General features: G+C 39.1%; 1 protein-coding gene across 1 annotated transcript; it reads left to right on the top strand.

Moving 5' to 3' along the window:
- Nucleotides 1–14,199: 14,199 nt before the first annotated feature.
- LOC106814829 lies at nucleotides 14,200–14,610 on the top strand. Its single transcript, XM_014819186.1, has one exon. It carries the CDS (start codon nucleotides 14,200–14,202, stop codon nucleotides 14,608–14,610), a length of 411 nt encoding a protein of 136 aa, XP_014674672.1.
- The last annotated feature ends 8,427 nt before the right edge of the window (nucleotides 14,611–23,037 follow it).

The raw sequence follows: 23,037 nt of genomic DNA, 5'->3' as shown, positions 1-23,037 counted from the left end.
TGTTCGAGTTGATCGTAGATTTTTTTGGAAAGATTCGTGTCAGAATATTTGCCTAGCGCAGCAAATCAGAAGAAGTGACTAACGGCAACAGAGAACCTGAGAAAGGGTGACCAGGTGTTAGTGATTGATAATCATGCAACAGCGAGTGAATGGTCGGTGGGGGCGAGATATGACGATGCTCATCCAAGTAGAAGATGGCAGAGTGAGACGGGCTGAGGTTAAGGTCAACCAGAAACTATATAGGCGACCGGTGGTGAAGTTGGATTAAACCTGAGTAAATAACATCAGTTCAGTAGTATGTGGGCAATAAGGCGGGAAGTGAGTGCCCACCTCTATAGTTTGTAGCGCCAATGTATAATAGGTTTTGGCATATGGTTATATTTGAGGTTTTGTACTTATATTAAGGTTTAATGAGATTTCCTATTGGCGGTGGGAATGTAACAATCAAAACCTCTATGGATAGTAGTTGAGATTTCCATTAGGATTTTCTCCGATAGAGGCGTTGGCTGTTGATTTCAATAAAGCAAGCATTTCTTTCTTTAGAACAAAGGCAAAGCAAGGTCTGGTGTCGTCGCGTTACGCGGGGAGTAATCGCATTTTGTTTGCGATATGGGAGAATAATTAAAGGTAATAAATTGTTAGGTGATATGATTAGGTGTAGCGTTAATAGCGTGATCGTTAGTGTAATGTTATCTAGTCGTGTAATAGCTTGATTTACGGTACTTTGTATGTTCATAGATGCTGGAGCTTCCGAAGCAGATATCCGCCGCGAAGCCGCTCGCTCGCGCCACCTTGTGTCGCACATTTCATATAACTCGTGCTACCCCATTTCAAAACGCATTTCATGGTTATGTAAAATCGGGTGTTAATCGGTCCAATTCAGGAGTTGTGGCGCTTGACAAACTTTTGGATTATGCACGTAGCGGCGAGAATAACTCGCAATGGTCGTAATTGGAATTGTTTTGGTTGGCGCGGTTAGTTCTTTTGTACAAAAACGAGTTTGAATTTGTTTAATTACACGCCTTGAATTATTCTCGTACTATCGCTTACCCATAGATGGGGCGACGGTCTCTTGGAGGGATGTTTCGAGAGAATTTGCCACAGAAGAGAAGGGCAATTAGCTTTAGACTGCCCGCCGTGGAGTTCTGTAACCTTCGATGTTACTATAACTTTAGTGGTTACGCGGAGATACTTGGCGTAATGACGTGCGTACCAGTCAATTGGACACGGCAGGCTGACAGATTTCTGGTGTTTACAGCTGCAGAATTCATGTGCCGGTAGACGTTATGTGCAAATCCACCAGCCCTATTCTGTTAGAACACGCCAGCATGGTGTGATGTTTGGGATCATGGACGTCATTATCTACAACATGTATATATAGCGCCAGGGCAGAGCATTACAGCGTAGAGCAACATCTTCTTTCCAATCATACATACCCATGGATGTTTATCCATCCATATATGATGCGCAGGCCGTTGTACTGGCGTGCAGATTTCCTTTGCATAGGGGGAGGCGAGCGTTGGAAATAGTTTCGTAATACCTAATAGTCTCGTAATATAATATAGTAAGTATTAGTCGTTACAATTCTTTTGACGTAACTGTGTACTACATTCAATTTCACGTCTTTCGACATGCTCACAAAAGAAAAATACGTCTCAATACTGGCACACAATGTGTAAGCGTCTCATTGCTTGTTACACGCGCAATATAATCTTACTATATCTGCCGCTTTTTTTGTTATAGTGCCCAAACCGTGCCGTTTTAACAGCTGCCTTCAATAAGGGCCTGGGCCTTTTCATATGAGAGTACGATCGCGTCGTGCGCTCAACTCAAGAATTCAGGCTTTAAAGAACTGCCGCCCGTGAGAGAGTTTGTACGCTCGAGTTACTATAACTTTAGTGTATGCGAGAGATACTTTGCGTAATGAACGTTCTCCGTACAGTCAATTGGACACGGCAGGCTGAATCGTTGACGTCGCGTTTTATTATCGTAGCCATCCTCCTTCTCCTTATGAAGCAGCTGTTGACCCCGCGCTCGCATCTCCTCTCAGACTCTAAGCCCGTTGTTTGCGCTTTTTTTTGCATATTACCAGCCACTGTGGCAGGAAGATTCAAGCCCGCACGTACATGCACATCACTGATGCATCAAGTTCGTTTAGACTGAGCCACTAGGGCGCACTGACCGATACGCGTGTACAAGATGGCGTTTGCGCAAAAAGATGCGTTGTTACCCGACCGCACTACTACTACTACTACTAGTACTTAGTAGTAGTAGTACTACTAAGTTACCAGCACTACTAGTACTAGTACTAGTAACTACCAGGACCGCAGGAGCTAATAGTAATAGTAATAATGACTAACTCTGTTACTAGTATTAACTAACTTACTAATAGTAATAATGACGAACCTAGCTCTAGTACTATAGCCACTTACATTAACTGCCGCTGGCGGTTATCTGGCGGTCGAAGCGGTCGTCTGCCAGCGGCAGTTAATGTAAGCGGCTATAGTACTAGAGCTATGACAAACCCTAAACCATAACCCTAACCTATTATATTGATATAATATTATATTTAGATTGATGTAAATGACATTGGTTTTATTGGCCATGCCATACATTGGGCCCATATAATATTGGGAGCCATGTTCTCTATCCTTGAACCACTAGTACTACTAGACTACTATACGACTAGCAAGAAACGCTCTTTGCTAGGGTTAGAATACCCCTAGGCTATACTAGACACAGGCACTTGAAGCGTTTCAATAAAATATAATGCTTAACTAAATACGAAATCTATTTACTACGAAATTGTTCATGTTTCTAGTATAGGCCTACTCTCTTTCAAGAAGGTTGCGAGGTGCAAAGGCTATACATAGACTAGGACTCGCTCCCACCTCGATTAGCCATTGAGTGACTAAGCTAAGCCGAGAGGTGCGAGAGAGTGCCAGTCTATGGGCTATAGGCGGCGGCAGGCGGCGCACTGCTTTCCAACTCCCGTACGAGCTCGCCATTGGAACGTTGCAAAAACGTTGCAGCGTTGGGGCGCGAAGAGCGCCGGTAAGGTGTTTCGTGATTCTGACAGCCGTTTGCATTACTGGGCAAGGTTCGCGAATGTCAGAATTTCGAGCAGTTTTCTCTGATTTCGCGTCACACAGCTCGGTTACGAACAGATTACTCGGTTACACTTTTTATAGCAAGTCAACACTGTTGACGTCCCAAATGTGTACCCTCTGTGTCCCCCACTAAAATTGCGGACTGTTCGCTGGCAGCTATGGATCCGTGCGCCCGCCAATTCATTCGGCGCACGGATCCATAGCTGCCAGCGCTGCATACTGTCGTAGGACGTTCCGCGCGATCGCGTGCGCCTTGCCGCGGAACTGCTGCGAAAGATCTGCGCTTCAGCCGCAATTGGGATCAACATCTCCTTTCGGCAACGCTTCTCTAGTATCCCGTCTCATCTGGTTTCTGTGGCTATGATTAGAATTGAAGGACCAAGCTTGGTGAAGATGGATACAAAATAGCCTATATCCGAACCGTGGATAGCGATGTTGTTGTTTTGGCAGTCCGATTTTTTAAGAATCTCGGCCTATCGGAGCTCTGGGTAGGCCTCGCGTAGCGGCAAATTACCCGTGACATTCCCGTCCATGGCATCTTTACCAAGCTTGGTTCTTCAAAATCCTTCGCACTACCCCTCTTCCACAGCCTAACCGGTCGTGCGATACAACATCACAGTTTTTTTGTTGTGAAAAGAAGACTGCCTGGGCAGCATGGGCCAGCTTACCAGAGTTAACCGACACATTGGTGACCCTCACGCGAAACCCTGATGTCTTCACTCTCGAGTCGATACATATGCAGTGGATCGAATGCCTAGTCGTTCTCATGTACAGCAAGGGATGTGGTGCAGATGGTGTCAACGAGGCCCGGCATCGCCTATTCACCACTGGAAGCAGAATGTTGAAGAACCTCCCACCTACACAAGCAGCACTGTTCCAGCATGTCAAGCGAGCGCTACTTCAGGCCAGCTTCTACTGGAATCTGTCTACCACAGTGCAGCAACGAATTCCCGACTTCAGTGAGTGGGTGCGGCAAAAAGATGGTACGGGTGCCTGGCAGCCGCTATGGACTACACTCCGTAATGCTTCAGAAGAATGCACCCTTCTGCTGCAGCTGCAGCTGCCTCAAGTCATGCACAAGAAGCGTGGCAAGTGCAATCGCGCCGGTGTCAGGTGCCACGATGCTCTGCAAATGCCGAGAGCGGATGTAGCAACAACGTTGACAGCAACGACTATGTGGACTTAATGCTAAAATGTATGGGCACAGGCCATACATATATCGAGACACTGTTGTGCTCAGTTGAACTTACTGATTATATAACTGGACACAAACCAGGACAGTAATCACTTGTAACCAAAGATTCCATATCGGAAAGCCTACCTTGCCTGTTAGTATATTGTCTCTTTATACACAACTGTGTAACTGTATATGTTAACCTAACATACATGTAGGAATAGATTACCAATATGGAATAGACAAATCAAGCAAATTATAATTCTTGTTGAAGCCATGTCCACCATTGTCCACCATGTTTGAGCTTCGTAGAATAAAAATTTACAAAAATAATATTTGGTACTTAAATTATTCCTTTTATTATTTCCTTACGATAATGTATGTCAGTATGTTTATGTGAGCATGTTAATAATTGATAACCCTTAAATTAGTTTCATCCCAACATTACATCTTTCTATCTTTGGGGGATTAGAAAATCTACGGGCAAATGCTATGATGTGTATACTTAGTATGATAAAAGTTTATATATTTATGGGGTTTTCGGGGTCAGAGAATCTGATTATGATGTTCTTACATCGATTTGAGGTTTCTTTGGGCTGTTACAATGGTCAAATCCAATATGGCTGCCATTGTAGTTCCAAAAGGGAAAGAGCTCTTGATCTTTAGCTCAGATGGCGGCCATTTTGGATTTGCCCAATATGGCGGCCCCAGGGGGCGCCCGGGCGCCCGGCAGAAATCGTAATAGTATGGTATAAGCTACCTCTGGACCAAATTTGGTACTTTTAGAAGAATCTGCACCAAAATATCCCTAACAGACCTGACTATAAATACAGAGCAGCGAATTGGATGAAAAGGCGCCACGAGGTGGCGCTGTTCGCGCTTAGCGCGGTTATCCGGGCTGCGAATTTTTTTTTCCTACACGTTATATCCATTGGGCTTGATATACGCATATCAACTTCCGCATCATACTTTCCGTATATCAAGGAATGATGCAAAAATTCTAACCCTAACCCTAACCCTAATCCTAACCCCAACCCTAACCCTAATCCTAACCCCAACCCTAACCCTAACCCGAAACCCAACACTAACTATAAAAAAACTAAACTATACTAACAAACTATAAAACAACTATATAACTATATATAACTATATAACAAACTCTAACAAACTATACTAACTAAACTATACACAAACTAATCGGCTTATATACTATCTATCGTATCCCAAACACTATCTATGGTGTGGTCAAATCAAAGCAGCCAATCAGAGGAGCCCGATGGATATAACGTGTAGGAAAAAAAAATTTGCATCCGGGCTGCAGATCGTCAAGATTGTTGATGAATGTGGTTTTTATGATGTTGTGTTAGATTATGGGCTTGTGGTAATTCGAAGTCAGGAATCCTGTGTTGTATTGATATGTATGTACGCAGGTAGCATTGTAATCGGCTGATATTGTGAATTACATTTTTTTGTATTTAACATTTGTTGTTCAGGTTGTAAGGCTGTTCTGTTTACGGAGCTGGTGTTTAAGAGATCCGTCGGAACAGTAAGTTAGCATCTACTTTGATTCAGGCATAATTAGCAATTTGCATAATTCCGATTAGGTCATTTATGGTGTTTATGAATATGAGAATTGTTAGCACGCTCATATATTAAAGACATGTATGTATTTGGTTTTTGCAGAATTGAATGCTGACTAGCTACCGTTGATACGGTTGGTACGTTAATAAAGCATCTCAATCAAAGTCGGATTCTCTTGGTGTATTCGTCGACTCTTGTAGTCAAGTCTCATCTTTCTGCACAAGGCGCAATAGGTGGCGTCATGTATTTCCCGAAGCCATGTGCTTTCAGTTGCACTCTACAACGTGGCAGGTAATTGGAGTATGGTGGAGTAAATCCTTTTGTTCAGATTATATATATTACACGTCAGCTCCTCCGTCTTTACTTTAGAAATACAACAGTATTTTGTTGCGATGAGGATGGGATGGTGGATGTTTCTAGCCACCAGTCAACTCTGAGGTTGGAAATTTAATAGCTACAACGAGCAAGTAACATCCACAGAGGGATCAAGCATTGAGTTTCGTGACTTACTGGGAAAGATGGCAGATACAGCGAAACATATGCGCCATGCATGGTGTCAATGCAGAGTCAAACAACAGAAGAAACAACGATATGGGGTGTACCAGCAAGATGGGGGGGGGGACTGTTACGCTGTGATGGAGGTTTGCTATCTCCGATTGCTCTTGTTTTCATTGTGATTAGAAGCGTATACAATTAGGGGTGTTCCAGGACTTGTTTATTTTGTACTAATCTGGCAGTGCAAAAACTCAATTCTGACACTCATGTTTGCGCGGAGGCTCGTAATATCGGATCATTTCGAGGATTGATGGTTACATTGTGACAACGCGTCCTTCCCATGCCTCATGTGGTTTGTTCGTTACTGACTGCGATTAACTGACCTTTGCTTTAATTATGCAGAATTTGTCATCTGAACTGTACTTGTTTACGTACATGTTTGTATCCACCCACTAAAAGAATTATAATGTTGCTGCTGCACTGTGAATGAATGTGTGCTGCATAATGCTGCGAAGCAATCGGTAATGAAGATCGACGAAACTTTTCAGTTGCTAATTTTGTTAATTTGTCTTAATACGCTATGTACCACCACCGGTATTTGGAATTCGAAATAGTGTTAAAAAAAATGTTTGTATACATTCGAGCGGAACTCGCGTTCCCGCGAGGGGGTCGGACGACCCCCATGGATACGCACCTGATTGTCCAGTAGCAATATTACCCGCAATAATAACATAGAAGCTCAGAGCACGGAAATAGAAGAAGATAGTGGATGGCCCATACAATGATAAAAATTGTTTTAAATTATATGATTTTAAATAGTGTGGGTGACTTGAATATAATATTATTTTAAAGGCAATTAATTTCAACGTCGAGTTTATTTTTAACGTCGTTGTAAATTATATTAAAGTAATATTTAACATGGGTAATCTTACTCTCAGTTGCTTACACGTAACCACAGGAAACGTATACTCCTTTTACGTGCATATTGGTAAACTGTTTTCTTCAGTTTTGTAAAAAAAAGGTAGTTTTTATATAATATTTTGGGATTTGGAAATGCAAATTATGAAAATTGCTTAACGTATCAATAGGATTTATATATAAAGATAAGTGACGATATGAACTTATTAGCCGTACCGAAAGATAAAATATTGAATTATAATTGCATTACCTTACCAATACATATATAAACTATTATTATTACTATTATAATCTATATTGAATACCAGTTATTATAACTAACCAATTTAAATAGTGCGAGATGTGTTTTATTGATTAGTAACAATACATTTTAATTTACTTTCTAAGCAGATATGAAAAATTGAAAATTTAACCGTATTCTTACGGTAATGATAATGTTAACCATTCAAATCATATTACGATATTACTTATATTATCTCTCACTAAAGGGGAACGAGAGATTTAACTCATGAAAGACACATTCAGTACCGTTGTGAAACAGCTATTTTTAGCAGTGCTGTATAGAAATAGCAAATTCTGAACTGTCGTTTAGAGAAGTTATACGTACGCCCGGAGAAGCCCGGAAAGTGCACTCCGAGCTGCAAGACTCCTGTATACAGCAATCATTTTAGACATAGCACCTAACCACAAAAATTCAATGTGTACCGCAAAAGGGAGAGAAGTGAATATTTCTTATCTAACAAGCAATAATCTAAATTCAATATATTATCAACCACTAAATTATAGGTACTATATAGATGGGATAAAGTGAAATCTGAATTAAGTGGGTAAACAGAAAAAGTCAGGAATCAAAAGCACTGCAGGTGGAAATCTTCGACCTAAAATTATTGCACAGTGTGCGTGTTGTAAATTCACTATCCTACTAACACAGCCATTTATTCTGTCGATTGTGTGTCACCGGGGCGGGGCGGCTGCCGGGACGAAGACTACGAACTTTATAAGTAAGTAAACAATAATACATAATTAAGGAGTTAGATTAAAATTTATGTTTGTTTGTTTGTGGCGTCTAATTTGCACAAGAATCAATTAAGTTTAAAGAGCAGAGGAGGGGGACAGGACAGCAGAGCAGGTTGGGTTGTTAAAGTAAGTTTCCGCCTGCACATTAAGGATGTCAGTGGAAGACAAGGAAACTAGTATTGGTGGCGATTAAGGGGATGTAAACCTATGTGTTATATGTACAACGGAATATACGGAGGATAACATGGTGAATTGCGACGACTGTGAAGGATGGATTCACAACCAGTGCACCATGTTCCCCGATTACCAACTAAAAATATTAGATATGACCACCAGAAAATATACTTGCCAAATATGATCTGAAAACAAATATGGAATAAGAACTCAATCACCCCCCAAACAACAAAGAATAGAAAAACAGGATAGGGAACATAAGAGAAAGTGGAAAAGTTGGAAGAACAATTAAGTTAAAGAAGAACGAGAAAAACTAGAGGAGACTAGAAATGAAAAGACGCAGATAACTGTAAGATTAGAAGAATTAACTAAACTACTAGAAGTTAAGACTAATGCAGGAAGGAAGGAAAACAAAAACTCAACCCAACTCATGAGAGAACTGGCAGAATGCCAAGAAAATCTGGCAACAACAAAAAACGACTTAGAGGAAACAAAAGAGACACTAGCTGGGATGACCGTGGCAGTGAATAGAGGAGAAAAAATAATATCAGCTATGGAAGACCAACTAAGTGAAAATGAAAAAAGAAGGGAAGAAAAATCTAGAGACACGGAAAAAGAGTATCAAAGAAATAACGAACCACAGACGATTGAGGTAGAAGAGGTTCGGAACCATGAGAACATAAAAGAAGGGAGAGTAGCCGCAGACGACTATAAAGCGATAGAACACAATATATATGATAGACTAGAGAAGAAGATAGATAAATGGTGCGAATCACTAATACAATGGCGGTATGGGGTACAGCAAGGCTCTCATGTACGTAGAATCGGGAAGAAGTACCTCAGATGGGAAACAACAACCCAAGAATGTGTTGGAACCATGAGAAGGGTATACCCTGTAAATTTGGATACAGGTGCAAATTCAGCCATGGTCCAAATGACAATAGGAGGGGAAATGAAACAACTGAAGGAAGGCAAAGAATGAGAAGTAACAGGAGAAGGTGTAGGTATGTTGAGAGGGGGGAATCATGCCCTTATAGAAGGAATTGTAGATTTAATCATAGGGAAGAAGTATACCCATGGGAGAGGAACAGAATGCTGGATAGGGGTAACGGGACAGAGGAGGATAGAAGGAAAGAAAAGATAGAAATGCATGAGATGAGAAGACAAGTTGCGTTTTTATCTCAAGCGTTCCAGGAGAAATTCTCCCCCTACCTGGACAGACAACAATACCAGTGGGGAAACACAGATATTCAGGTCCCAGATCAGCAACCAGTTTAGATGACAGGCCCCCAGCAATAAGAAATAAGTAAGGAAACAATAATAAAAAAGACAAAAAACAAAGAAAAACAAAACGTTCCAAAGGTAACAAAAGTATATATACTAACTTCAATATAATTTACGCTAACGCGAGAGGAATACGATCAAAAAAATGATAGCCTAATGGACTTAATAGAAAATAAAACACCATCAGTAATTGTAATGGTAGAAACACACCTAACCAATAATGAAACAGTGAACATACTAGGTTATGAAACTTATACAACCGTGAAGTTGAACCGAACACATAAAATGGGGGGAGGGATACTCCTAGGGGTAAAGAAAAATCTAAATAATGTAAGTGGGGATAAAAGAGGTTAGGGAAGCAGGGGAACAAAAATGGGTACTAATATATAACAAGAAAATTAAACTTAGACTAGGAATAATCTACGGTGTCCACAAGAGTCCAGAACACCTCAAGAAGAAATCTGTAAAATGTTTGAAGTTATTGAAGAAGAAGTAATAAAAGCCGACCAACAAGACCAAATGTGTATGATAATAGTGGATTTTAATGTTAAAGTAGGAGATATAATTCCAGTGAATAAGAAAGAAACGTCAAAGGGAGGAAAAAAATTAGTGAACATGGTCAAAAGAAATAAACAAATCATATTGAATCAGACCCAAAAATGTGAAGGGAAGTGGACAAGGGTCCAGGGGGAACACAAATCTATAATTGATTACGTGATCATTGATAGGGAATTGGAAGCAAAAATAATAAAAATGAAAATTGATGAAGATAGAGAGTGGGGCATGTGCAGGTATGAAAACAAGAAAGGAAAAACAATCGCGAAATACAGTGATCATAATACAATAAAAGTAAATATAAATTTCCAAATAAAGATCGAGACTAACAAAAACAACCAAAAGAGTCAATTTAATATTAGGAGCCAAAAAGGTCTTAACAAATGGAAAGAAAAAACTGATAACAGCAAATTAGGTCAAATATGGGAAGAAACAGGTAGCCTCAACGTGAAATATACTAAATGGACAAAGATTATAAAACACAAAATATTTCAAAATGAATGAAAAGGCAATTATTAACATAAAAACACCAGTAGGGGAAACAGAAAATTTCATCACAAAAGAAATAGATAGACAAGGAACAATATTAGGACCAGTCCTATGCTGTATGACTCTGGATCACCTAAATGACATCAACAAAGCTAGATACATGTATGGAAACAGCATAGAAATCGGACCCTTATTATATATGGACGATATCCTAGGAATTGGAGATCATAAAACAGTTACAAAAATCGCTCAGTCATGCCACAGATTAGCAGAACAAAAAAGATTAGAATTTAATATGAACAAAACAAACACAATGGTTATAAAAACAATGGTTCTCAAATAAAGAAAGAATAGAGAAAGAGATATTATTAGGTAACCAAGTAATCAAAAAATGCACCAAATATTCGTATCTAGGGGATGTAATTAATGATAAGGGAGAGTATAAGAAGATGATAAGAGTCCGAACTGAAAAATGTAGGTTCATAATGAGGGAAATAGCATCAGGGAGAGAAGAACCAAATTATGGTAAGCATACTATAGCAGCAAGAGTGAAACTATATGAATGCACAGTCTTACATTCCTTATTAAACAATAGTGAAACATGGACAAACTTAACTAAAGAAGAATTTAAAATGTTAGAAGATTCCCAAAATGAGTGCCTGCGCAAAATAATAAAAGCTCATAGTAAAACACCACTGGAAGCACTAAGGGATAGAGTTAGGAATTTTACCAATAGCTGATAAAATAGGATACAAAAAACTCATGCTACTACAATACATAGTTTAGCTAGATAACAATAGATTAATGAAGAGAGTATTTATACAGCAAATCAAAGGGGATGGAAGAAATTGGAAAAATGAAATTTTAGTAATCCTAGAGGAGTACGAACTGGAAATGTCATTTACAGCCATAGGAATAAAACCAAAAAGAGCCTGGAAAAAACAAGCTAGTCAAAGATGCCATTTTAAAACGAGTAATTAAAAGAGACAAATTGAAAACTAGAGATAAAACAAAAATAACAATGATAAACATTGAAACATACGGTTTCATGTATTTAGTACGAGTTCGGTGCAGTGCATTACGTGGCGTACGGACGTGTATTTGAAATGCTCCATGATTCAAGAGTAAACGACTAAAAGAAAACGGAAGCTAAGTAAAAGTGGTTACTCGACCAGGTTGGAAATATTAATCATAACAACTGACATATCACGAAAATATTTTGGAGAAACAATAACACTAGTAATAGAGAGATTGGTATATTCTAACACCAAATTCGAAATTTACCGCCAAAGCTGAATTTTGTTAGCTCATCTGACATAGTCAGATGCAGCTTGTAGAATCGCATGATCGTCCGTCCGTCCGTCCGTCAACAGTTGGGCACAAATCTTAACCGCTCGACGTACGGTCACGATATTCGGCACATTGGGGGGGATCGTCAAAACGAGTTGGGATGTCGAAGCTGGGGTCCAAAGGTCAAAGGTCAAGAGGTGTAAAAAAAGGGGGAACATTCACTCTTAACTTAAGGTATAGGAGGAAATGCAGAATTGCGGCACAAATCTAAACGGCTCGACCTAGGCTCGTGATAGTCGGTGTATAGCATCATGTAGGAAAAGCCATCACTGTGCCGAAATTGGAGGTCACAGGTCAAGGTCAATGGGCCACAGGAGCAGATTTTAGACATTTTCTGAGGACATGGTCTGACGGAGCGATTGAAAAACTTTTTTGTTTCAGCGGTGACCTAGCATTTTTATGCTTTATTGAAAGGACCATGAAATGTCCCTTCTGCTGACATGCGAGAGTAAGTGTCGGATAACTTTTGACCTTCAAGAGGAGGGTTAAACATGGATTTGTTGACTGTCTGTTAAAAAGAAATTTGACTGCCGGATTTGCTAGTAGAATCTATACATGCCTGATGTATGCGGCTACAATGTCACAGTGAAATTTCAAAAGCTAATTTGGTTAAAGAAGGTTTATGCTCCTAAATCGTATAATTTATATGGCATTCTGTAGTGTCAGTATGTTACATGTAACGTAGCCACTGCCAGTGCCTACTGCCAGTGCATGTGTTGTGGTACCTGTGGAGTTTTTTGCCTTAATTGGTTACAGGTGCAGCTCTCTATTGGGCAGCCTGTAGGCTTGCGGTAGGTAAATGGATGAGTGTTTACCTATTCTGTCTTGCAGATAGTTGTTGCTGGCTACGTATGATGGGAGCTTCCATCTTAATCTGAAGACACTTAAACGTACGCGCCATCACTCGTGGCAACTTTCATCACGATCCCAACCGAACATTCTTTTGAGAAGGTTCCTGATACCATCCCTGTGCATTCCACTGTTTCGGCATGTATGTGAAACACATTTGGGACTACACGGGTTTACTAGAATCCCACCACCACCTCCACCACAGAGTCACCGCAGTAGACGTTAGATGAGCGCTGTCGCTATGCGGCACTTGTTTACTGTGTATGAGTGTGCATTTTTTTTTTCAGACTTACTAACATAACTAATTCAGACCTACTGTCGTCGCTGTTTGTAGTTTTACCCAGGGTGGTCTGCTGGGGATGAAGAAAGGGTAGTAGCAAGTAAGTAAGTAAGCCAAAAAGAGAACTAACAGGAAAATAAGTATATGTTGAGGAACCAGTTAGAATAGAATAGAAACTAGTTAGGAAGTATTTAAATTCTGGGTGTTGCATTCTATGCACTAGAGTCTTGTACTGAGTTGTACTTAGTACTAGTAGTTGTACAAGCTGTACTAAGCAGTACTAACTTGTACGATACTGATTCCTGTAACTTTGCGTAAGTAATGAAGTGCCAAGTCTGCAAAACGAACAAAAAGGTTAAAATAAGGATAGGTGAAGACATACTGTGTGATGAATGCAATAACAAAAGATTTGAGTGCCCACCACCAAGAATGATCAGGGCACACACCATGACATTAGTAGAAAATGAAGAGCAAATGAAAAGGATAGAGAATTTACACCAAAAGGAAAATTTGAATGGAAAAGTTAACAAGAAAGAAAAACATAATAGCATTGTATTAGATGGCATTAGAGAGGAACATCATGTAATATTAAATGACGAGAAAACTCAGCGACAAAAAAAACAAGCAAGAAACTTAGTGAGAAGACTATACTTGGAAAAAGGTATGGCAGGTAACCAAGAAATAAATATCGAAGAAATAAATAAATGCACAGTGTGCAAAAACTGTACACAGAGGAAGATGTGGTGCAGTGTGGAGAGTGCGAAAGGTGGTTGCACGATGTGTGTACCATGCTACCACAATACCAACTAGCAATCTTAAAAAAAAATACACGTGTGTCAGGTACGTGTGCAAAAGAAAAGCCCGGAATTACAATAGAAAGAAATTCGGAACATTCCATATGTTGCCAGAAGAAGGTAGAAAGTATGGAAAAGGAGTTCAGTGAGGTTAGAACCAAAGGAGAAACGTTACAAAAGGAGAACAAAGAACTCGGGGACAAAATAAAACAACTGCAAAAAGCATTAGAAGAAAAAAATAGTGAAGAGAAAAAGGAAAATAGGATTTCTAATCAACTATTGAAAGAGGTATCGGAAGGACAAGACAAGCTATCAAGAGCAAAAAGTGAGTTAGAGAAAACAAAAACAACATTACAAAGTATGACAATGGCTGTGAAAAGAGGAGAAGAAATCATAGCAGTAATGGAAGACAAACAAAGAATGGCTGAATTAGAATTAGAAGAAATAAAAGGAAACAAGAGTAAAGGAAAGAAAACCATGAAAGAGCAGTTGGAAAGAAAGAGGGAAAAGGAAACCCAAGAAGGAAAAAGGAAGGAATGAGATAGAAGAGGTGGAAGTAAGGGAAGAAGGAATCCTACAACTCGAAGAAAAAATATTTAAAAAACTGGAACAAAAAATGTATAAATTATTGGATATAGATCATGAAAGCGACAGTGAAGTCAGGCCTGGAGGAAGAGAGCCGTATGAACTGCGGAAACATGAGTATCCAAAAAGAGTTAGGAACACCACCATGCACTCAAGAGACCACATGATGGAACAAAGATCAAGAAATGGAAATAAAATGTGTAGAAACTATGAAGCTGGAAGGCCTTGTAGGTTTGGATACAAGTGCATGTACAGACATAGCTACAACGACACAAGAGCTATGTCTCAAAACTCAACGAGCAACGCATTTACAAAAAGTAAACAGTGCCGCTACATTGCGCAAGAGACATGTGTCCCTATCGATATTCATGCAAGTTCGACCACAGAACAGAAACAAACACTATCAGAAACAAACATGAAACAAACCAAGAACAAACGGAGATAATCAGACAACTGCCACAACAAGTAAATTTTTGAGATCGACAGTTAGTATTACAGGAATAAAATGGACAAAAATCAGGCCCCAAACCAAGATGCGCAAGCAACATATATACACGCAACATATATACGGACACCGAGCTGGCAAGGGGGAAACCAATAAAAAGTATAAAAACAAGTATTAAAGCAACAAGGCGATCTCGAAGTAATATAATCATATATTAAAATTTTAAAGTTATTTATGCAAATGCAAGAGGTATTTGATCAAAATTAGATAGCCTCTATGATATAATTGAAAATAAAAAACCAAAAGTCATTGCCATTGTGGAAACTTATTTAAATAATATGGACAAATTAATTGTTTCTCCTTGGCTATCAAATGTATACCGTCAATCAAACAGAAAAAAACAGGAGGTGGTGTAATGTTAGCAATAGCAGATAGATTAAAAAATGTAACAATTTGCACCAGAGAAGAACGAGAAGCAGGTGAACAAGTATGGCGCTTATTAAATAATCACAGGATTCAAGTTAAAATAGGAGTAGTATATGGACCACAAGAGTCTAGAACTCCAAAGGAAAAAATTATATCAATGTTTGATGTATTAGAAGAAGAAGTTATGAAGGCTGCACAAAAGAATCAAATGTGTTTAGTAGTAGGAGATTTTAATGTTAACGTTGGAATTTCATTACAGGCAACAGTAAAGACCTAACAGCAGGAGGAAAAAAAATTATCAGTTTAACAAAACATTGTAAATTACATTTGCTAAATGGAAGCACCAAATGCAAAGGGATCTGGACACGAGTTCAGGGAGAACAAAAATCAGTAATTGATTACGTGTTAGCCGATAGCGAGCTAGAAAAAAAAATTACCAACATGGAAATTGATGAAGATAGAATGTGGGGATTATGTAGATATGAAAATATGGATGGGATAATAAAAACCCGGTACAGTGATCACAATACAATTGAATTGGATATTATGTTATCAAATAAAGGAAAATACAAAGAGAATTTTGAAGACTTTACAAAAAAGGCATACAATATTAGAAATCAAAAAAGACTCCAGAATTGGAAGATTGCTACCAAAATTAGCAACCTTAATAAAATATCGTTAAAACAAGGGAGCTTCAAAAAGAAACATACAAAATGGATGAGCGATTTAAAAGCTTGCTAGCTTAAAAATACCAGCTTGCTTTAAGAAGTCTGCCAAAAGGTGTACCAATACTTAGTGAATACGTAGGTTTCTCTTTTATATCAAGCGTTCACTAAAGAAAAAGCTCAGTCAAGCTAAACTTGTAATTAATACGAAACTAACCTATTATCTAAATGAAAGAATAAGAATGCTCAATGGAAGGATTAGACTGCAATAACAACAAAAAAGAATAATAAAGTTTTATAAGTAGTTGGATGAGCTCCAAAAACAGGAAGGAATAAACTCGGGAAGCTTTTGGAAAACAAGGAAAAGGTTGCTCCCAGCGAAGGAAAATAAAATGTTTGGAGTGGAAAAAAAAGGGGAACCCAAAGTAAAGTTGGAAAAAGTCAATGAAATTAAAGGAGCCTACGTAGAACACGTTAAAGAATTATTAAGTACTAAAACTCCACTAGGAGAAAAAGAATGCCAAATCGTTAAATTAGTAGAAAAAATGTTTCAGAAAATAAGAAATAAATAGAAGAGTCGAGGACAGTGAACCTAATATTAACGAAATTCAGAAAGTTATAGATTCACTAAAAAGGAACAAATCCCCAGATAACCAAGGCTTAATGTACGAGTTATTAATAAATGCAGGGGACGACCTAAAAATGTCACTGAAAATGATGATAAACTTACTAATGCAAAAGAGAAGTGTTCCTACAGAGTGGAATGAAATTACTATAAAAGCAATTTACAAAGGAAAATGGTCAAATGAGGACCTTAAGAATACTAGAGGCATCTTCTTAACGGATATTATGAGTAAAATAGTAGGAAAGTGAATTTGGTATAGAAAACAGAATGTAATCAAGAGATGCACAAACCAGTGTAGTGGGGAAAAAGGTTATAGCACCTCAGAACATCTATTTGTTGTTAGAGCAATAATAGATAAAAGTAGAAGTCTACTCTTGTTCCTTGGAGATATCCAAAAATGTTTTGATAAATTATGGCTAAAAGACTGCATGATTGACCTGTGGTTTAAACGATAAAAAGGACCTTGTTGGGAAATAATATACAAAAGAATGAAAAAGCCACGATAGCAATTAAAACACCTGTAGAACTACCTGAAACATTTGAAATAGATGAAATAGTGCGTCAAGGGACCGTGTTAGGCCCAATATTATGTTGTATCACGTTAGACCAAGTACATAATTATGGTACACCGGTCTATATGTATGGGAACTCAATAGAAATCACGCCTGTTTTATATATGGATGATATCCTGGGAATTGGAAATTGGGAGACCATGACAAAAATGGCTCAAGCGTGTACTAGGCTGGCGGAAAAAAAATTGCTACAATTTAATATGAAGAAGACAAATATATTGGAAATAAAATTTGGAGGCCCAAATAGCAAAGGAAAACAGATTCTTCTCGGAGATCAAATAATAAAAAGATGTAGTAAATATGTATACTTAGGCGAGATATTAAGTGAAAAAGGAGGATGTAAGGAAATGATAAAACAAAGAACAGATAAAGGTCGATTTATGATGAATGAAGTCATATCTATAGCTAATGAACAAAATGTTGGAAACTATAGGATGGAAGCACGTGTTAAACTTTATGAATGCACTGTAGTGCCGTCACTTCTAAATAATAGCGAAACTTGGACTAATCTGACTAAGGAAGAAAAAAATAGTAGAGGATTTCCAAAATGAATGTTTAAGAAGGATACTCGAAGCGCACAGCAACACACCATTAGAGGCATTAAAAATAGAAAGTGGAATAATACCAATAAAAAATAGAATATGTTATAAAAAGTTAATGTTATTGCAATACATTATTAAGTTAGAAAATAGCAGATTAATGAAAATTATTTTTAGAACAAGTTAAAGAAATTGGAAGTAATTGGGCAAATGAGGTTTTAGAAATCTTGAAGGAGTATGACATAAGTATGTCACTTGTTACTATTGGTTCACACCATAAGAAAGAATGGAAAAATATGTGAAGGAGGCTATTTTAAAAACAGTAATTATGAGAGATACCATGAGGTCTGGTGAGAAAACAAAAATGAAAATGATAAATATCGAAAGCTATGTATGACAATACTGTCATTTGATGATGCATGCTTTGTGTTTAGGTGTACGACGTGCATGATAAACTTAAAAAGATATTTTAAAAATAACTACAGTAATGATATATGTGATTTGTGTGACAAAAGGAAAAAAGAAAATTTGGAACATTTATACTCATGTAAGGTATATAGAGGATATAATAAAGGGGAACGAGTAGAAGATTGGAAAAGTGATGACCCGAAAATACTAAAACCAGCACTATAATATGTTAGAAAGGCATTATCAATTAGAGAAAGTAAAATAATTAATGCTAACTTGTAGACAGAATTTCCTTATCTACAGGATTTCCCCGCACATTCCAAGAGAATCAGTGCCTTGTGAAATACAAGAGAGGGACCCCAAGATACAAGATACAAGATACTGTAGAGATTTCGGGGGTGTGTAACTTACAGGAGCGGTAGACTAGATCAGGATAGTCTAATAAGATAATAAGCATGGTAAAAAACTGTTACGTATGCCATTTATATCACAGCAAAACCCAACTTGGAACCCCTGGAACATAATAATAATATGGTGTAAATGACAAAAAGTTATTATAACAGGATGTACGAATGGGTTGCACTTTTCATTTCAAAGCCTCTTGATAAACAATGTTTTTCGTCTGATTCTCTGGTGCAAATATGTAGAGATTCTTGGCGTCTCCAACTGTTAAGCTCCCCACGTACAGCTGTCCGTGGGAGAAGCAGGACTGTCCGAGGTGTATTGCTATGGCAAGTACCTTGGCCTGTCTCAAGTGATACAAGGCCAGCAACAGTAGCCCACTATGTAGAGGGTTTCAAATGGATCGTACAACAGCGCCTATCTGGGGGATGTATATCTCGTCTTTGACAGGTATATTCAATACAGCACCAAGTGTTCAGCCCGCAAGGCACGGGGTCCAGGTGGTTGTAGGGTGTTCCAATTACAGGTATCATCACCGCTCCCTCAACACAACCAGATTTTAAACATCTCTCAGAACAAGAAGCAACTGATCCAAATTATTTGTAAGGACTTTAAAGGTGACATGGATGTACTGGGAGGCTATCCCCACACGTTAGTCATTACTGGCCAAGATGAAGTGCCTGTAGAGATTTCTCCATACGGCTTAGTAATTCAGAGAACAGACCTCAAGACAGACCATGAAGAAGCAGACACAATCGTCACAGCACAGGCGATATATGCAGCACAATAAGAGAAGAAGAAAGTCATTGTTGAGGCAGATGACACAGATGTGTACGTTCTGTTGCTGTACCATTACCTCGATAGAGGGCTTAACATCCCTATGATAATGCAGTCACCAAGGAAAGGCAGAACTGTTGTGGATATTAGTGCTACAGTGATAAAGCTTTCCAGTATCATTCCCGACATGTTACCAGCCCATGCCCTGACAGGTTGCGACACTGTTCCCATGTGCCACGGGATTGGAAAGGGCAAGATGTTGAAAACTTTTCGAAGAGGGAAATACAGCTTGAGCCTCCTTGGGAATCAGACTGCTGACTTTGATGATGTGTTGCTCCAGTCCACAGTTTTTGTATCAGCATGCTACAACATGCATGATGCAACATCCATGACTGAGTCAAGAATTACAGCTTGGAAAATAAAGACAGGTAGAAAAGGAGCAACAAGTACACCGAAGCTGTGCACTCTGCCAGCCACCAATGAAGCATTTAAAGAAAATGTCAAAAGAGCACACTATCAGTGCTGCATCTGGAGACATGCCCTACAAGAGCATCCAGACCTTGATCCCACGGAATATGTCTGGGTAAGGGATGAGGAAACTAAGTCCCTACAGCCTGTCACTCTCCTTGTTACGACTTCCCCAGCACCAGCTTACATACTCAAGCTCATCAAGTGTTCTTGTTCTTCGGAGAGTCCATGCAAGTCCAAGGGCTCTGGTTGTAACATTGGTAGACTGGCGTGTACAATGTTTTGCAATTGTCAGGGCAGTGCTGCACGTTGTAATGAACAAACTAGAGTCGTCCAACACGAAGCCTTTGACGACGAAGAAGAGGAGGAGGAGGAGGACGATTAAAGCCAACTGATTTTGTTTTGAAATTGTACCAGAAAATGTAAATTGTAGGTAACCTATAAAACTCATTTTCGTGGATTTTGCGTGTTTAACATAAGGGAAGGTTTAACGGTAAATAAAAACCAATTTTCATGCCTAATCACAGACGTTTATGCTTGTATTAGTCTACAACTATTTCAAAATGTCAAATGCATCTGTAAATGATGGTATAATATAATTTTTACATGCATTGGCATCTCATTATTGGACACTAGTCTAGGCTTTATTTAATCCAAATTCAATTGTTTATGATGCGGTTTTGGATAAATCTACATTAAATAAAATTCCCACAACTGAGCAATTGCCAGTTGTTAGAAATGTCTTATTTGGTGCAAGAACATAAGAAAACGAACGAAAGAAAAACTATATACCTCCATGCAAACCATATGCCCTATTCTGCCGGACTACTTGGGAGTCTTTCACACTTACCGGGAAATGAGGAAGGGTTAGTGAGACTACGAATGCGTCTAGAGAGAGCAAGGGAGCTCCACGGTTAAACGCACAGCGATCAACGCGTCAGGGCTGATTGTGCCATTGTTTGCATGAGTGCACATGCAGGGTGTCTGAAATTGTTATACTGTTCTAGGGAGACGACAGGCACAAGGAGGCAGCGGAACAGAGCGTTAAATTCGTTCGAGCACCGTTCGCCTTTCGCACAACTGCAGTGGTTGAATTGTCATTAATATTTTTCTACTTACAGATAAATAGTAGAACACACGTTTAGAATGGCGACACAGATTACAGTGTGAATGCAGGGTGCAGTGTGAGTGTAGTTAGGAAGGATAGCATTTACAGAGTGTGCAGTAGGTGTTGCAAATGGTTTGAAGTGCATGCATGTGTTATGGTTGAGTGTGAGTGAGAGTATGGTACCAGTTGTAAATAGTCTAATATATTTTGGTGCAGTCTGCTAGTATTATTATGAGGATTGATATGCTGTATTTATGATTAATCATACCGTGATTTAATATTGCTGGTAGCATTGAGGTTCTAGTATCGGGGACCATGGTGCGAGGTGATATATGTTAGCTATAAGTGTAGGCAAATAATTGTGAGTAGGAGTGAAAGGGATTAAAATGTTAGCAGGAACGGGGATTAAAAGGGTTAAGAATAAACATGTTTTGATTCTGAATGATGGTTGTTTTAGTAAATTGGGGGTAAGATTTGTTGGATAAGGAGTTTGAAGTGTGGGTATTAGGCCCTACATAGGATTGCGGTTTTGATATATGTGTGCACGCATATATTAGAGGCATGGTTATAGTGATATCGGTTAGGAGAGAAATACTGTTCGGTGGTTTTTATAATTGTTGCAGTTGCGGGGACATCCAGAGAGGAGAGTACATCGAACGAATCTTCCGCTACACAGCATGGTCAAATATTTTGGCAGGACATCGAGGCGGCAGTCAGTATACCAGTTTGGCAAGGAGCGAAAAACTACCGTCATCACTTCAGTAACGTCAACACTTCAACGACGCAGTACTTTAGCGAGAATTCAGCAGAGTCGTCGACCTTCAAATTTCTGAGAACAATATTTGTTAACACAAACCCTAGTTATTATGTGGGGAGGGGGGATGTGTTCAATGAAGGAGTTATTGTAGACGGTATGATGGACAAAGGAAGGAATTTATTTGATCTTGGGCTCTACTTTGTTAGGAACAGGTGTGTGTGTGTGTGTGTGTGTGTGTGTGTGTGTGTGTGTGAGTTTGTGTGTGTGTGTTAGATATGGGGCTTGGGAGTTAGTTAAACAGGACATTTAGATCAGCGGGACGCTGAATTCGATGATGGGATCATCGTTTTGATGAAGGGGGAGGTAAATGTAACATGTTTTACATATGTCGCATTGAATTAGTAAATGTAGAGGCATAGGTTAGGATCGACCGTTTAGCATATAGATTAGAAATAGTTAGGTTGGGTACTAGCAGATAGGTTACGGACGTTAGGTTGACACTTGTACAGATACTGGCCATATGTGCATTTCGCGCGCAATAATTCGAATACGAGAGTGTTGGTGTGTGTGATTGGCTGGGGTAGAGTGGAACTGGGCCGTGATTGGATGCGGGGTTGATATATGAGGGCTGCAGGTCATTTGAACGGGACGGTTGGACGGGGAGAGACTGGACGACGCGACTTTGACTGTTTGTTTGTAACAATATATTTCTTTAGAGAACACAAATTCTATACGTCTTCTTGATTATTTATACTCTAAATTATTACATACAAACTACGTCCCTACATTTCGACCAACACATTTTGCAACCACAGTCGCTACATTTTCAATCACTCAACTACTATTTGTGACATCTGCAACCCATACTTTACAGCTAGAGGATAGTTTCTGGGAACTAGTTTTCATTGTGCTTAGAAGCATAGCCGTTAGGGGTGGTTCGGGACTTGTTTATTTTGTACTAATCTGGTACGTAGACTGGCGGGTGTATTCCTGTGTGTGCGGCATGTTGTAATCAAACCATTTCTGGTATTTGTTGTTACATTGTAAATCGGAGGGGCGGGCGGAGGTTTCTGGTTTAAGTGGACACGTTCGACCAATATAGAGGAGAACAATGCACCTATATATGTTGTTTCTGATACGGAAGGGAAGTTGGGCAGGGTGCAATTATTTGGAAGTCGGTGTATGCGTTG

This window comes from Priapulus caudatus, unplaced genomic scaffold (assembly GCF_000485595.1).
Source record: "Priapulus caudatus unplaced genomic scaffold, Priapulus_caudatus-5.0.1 Scaffold987, whole genome shotgun sequence".
NCBI classification, from domain to species: domain Eukaryota; kingdom Metazoa; phylum Priapulida; class Priapulimorpha; order Priapulimorphida; family Priapulidae; genus Priapulus; species Priapulus caudatus.
Note: the sequence above shows the minus strand (reverse complement) of the source record. Positions and strands in the feature narration are given on the sequence as shown.

Bases quoted from the DNA above. Each gene is read 5' to 3' on its own strand.
- LOC106814829 (XM_014819186.1), top strand. From the start codon at position 14,200: ATGGAAAAGGAGTTCAGTGAGGTTAGAACCAAAGGAGAAACGTTACAA.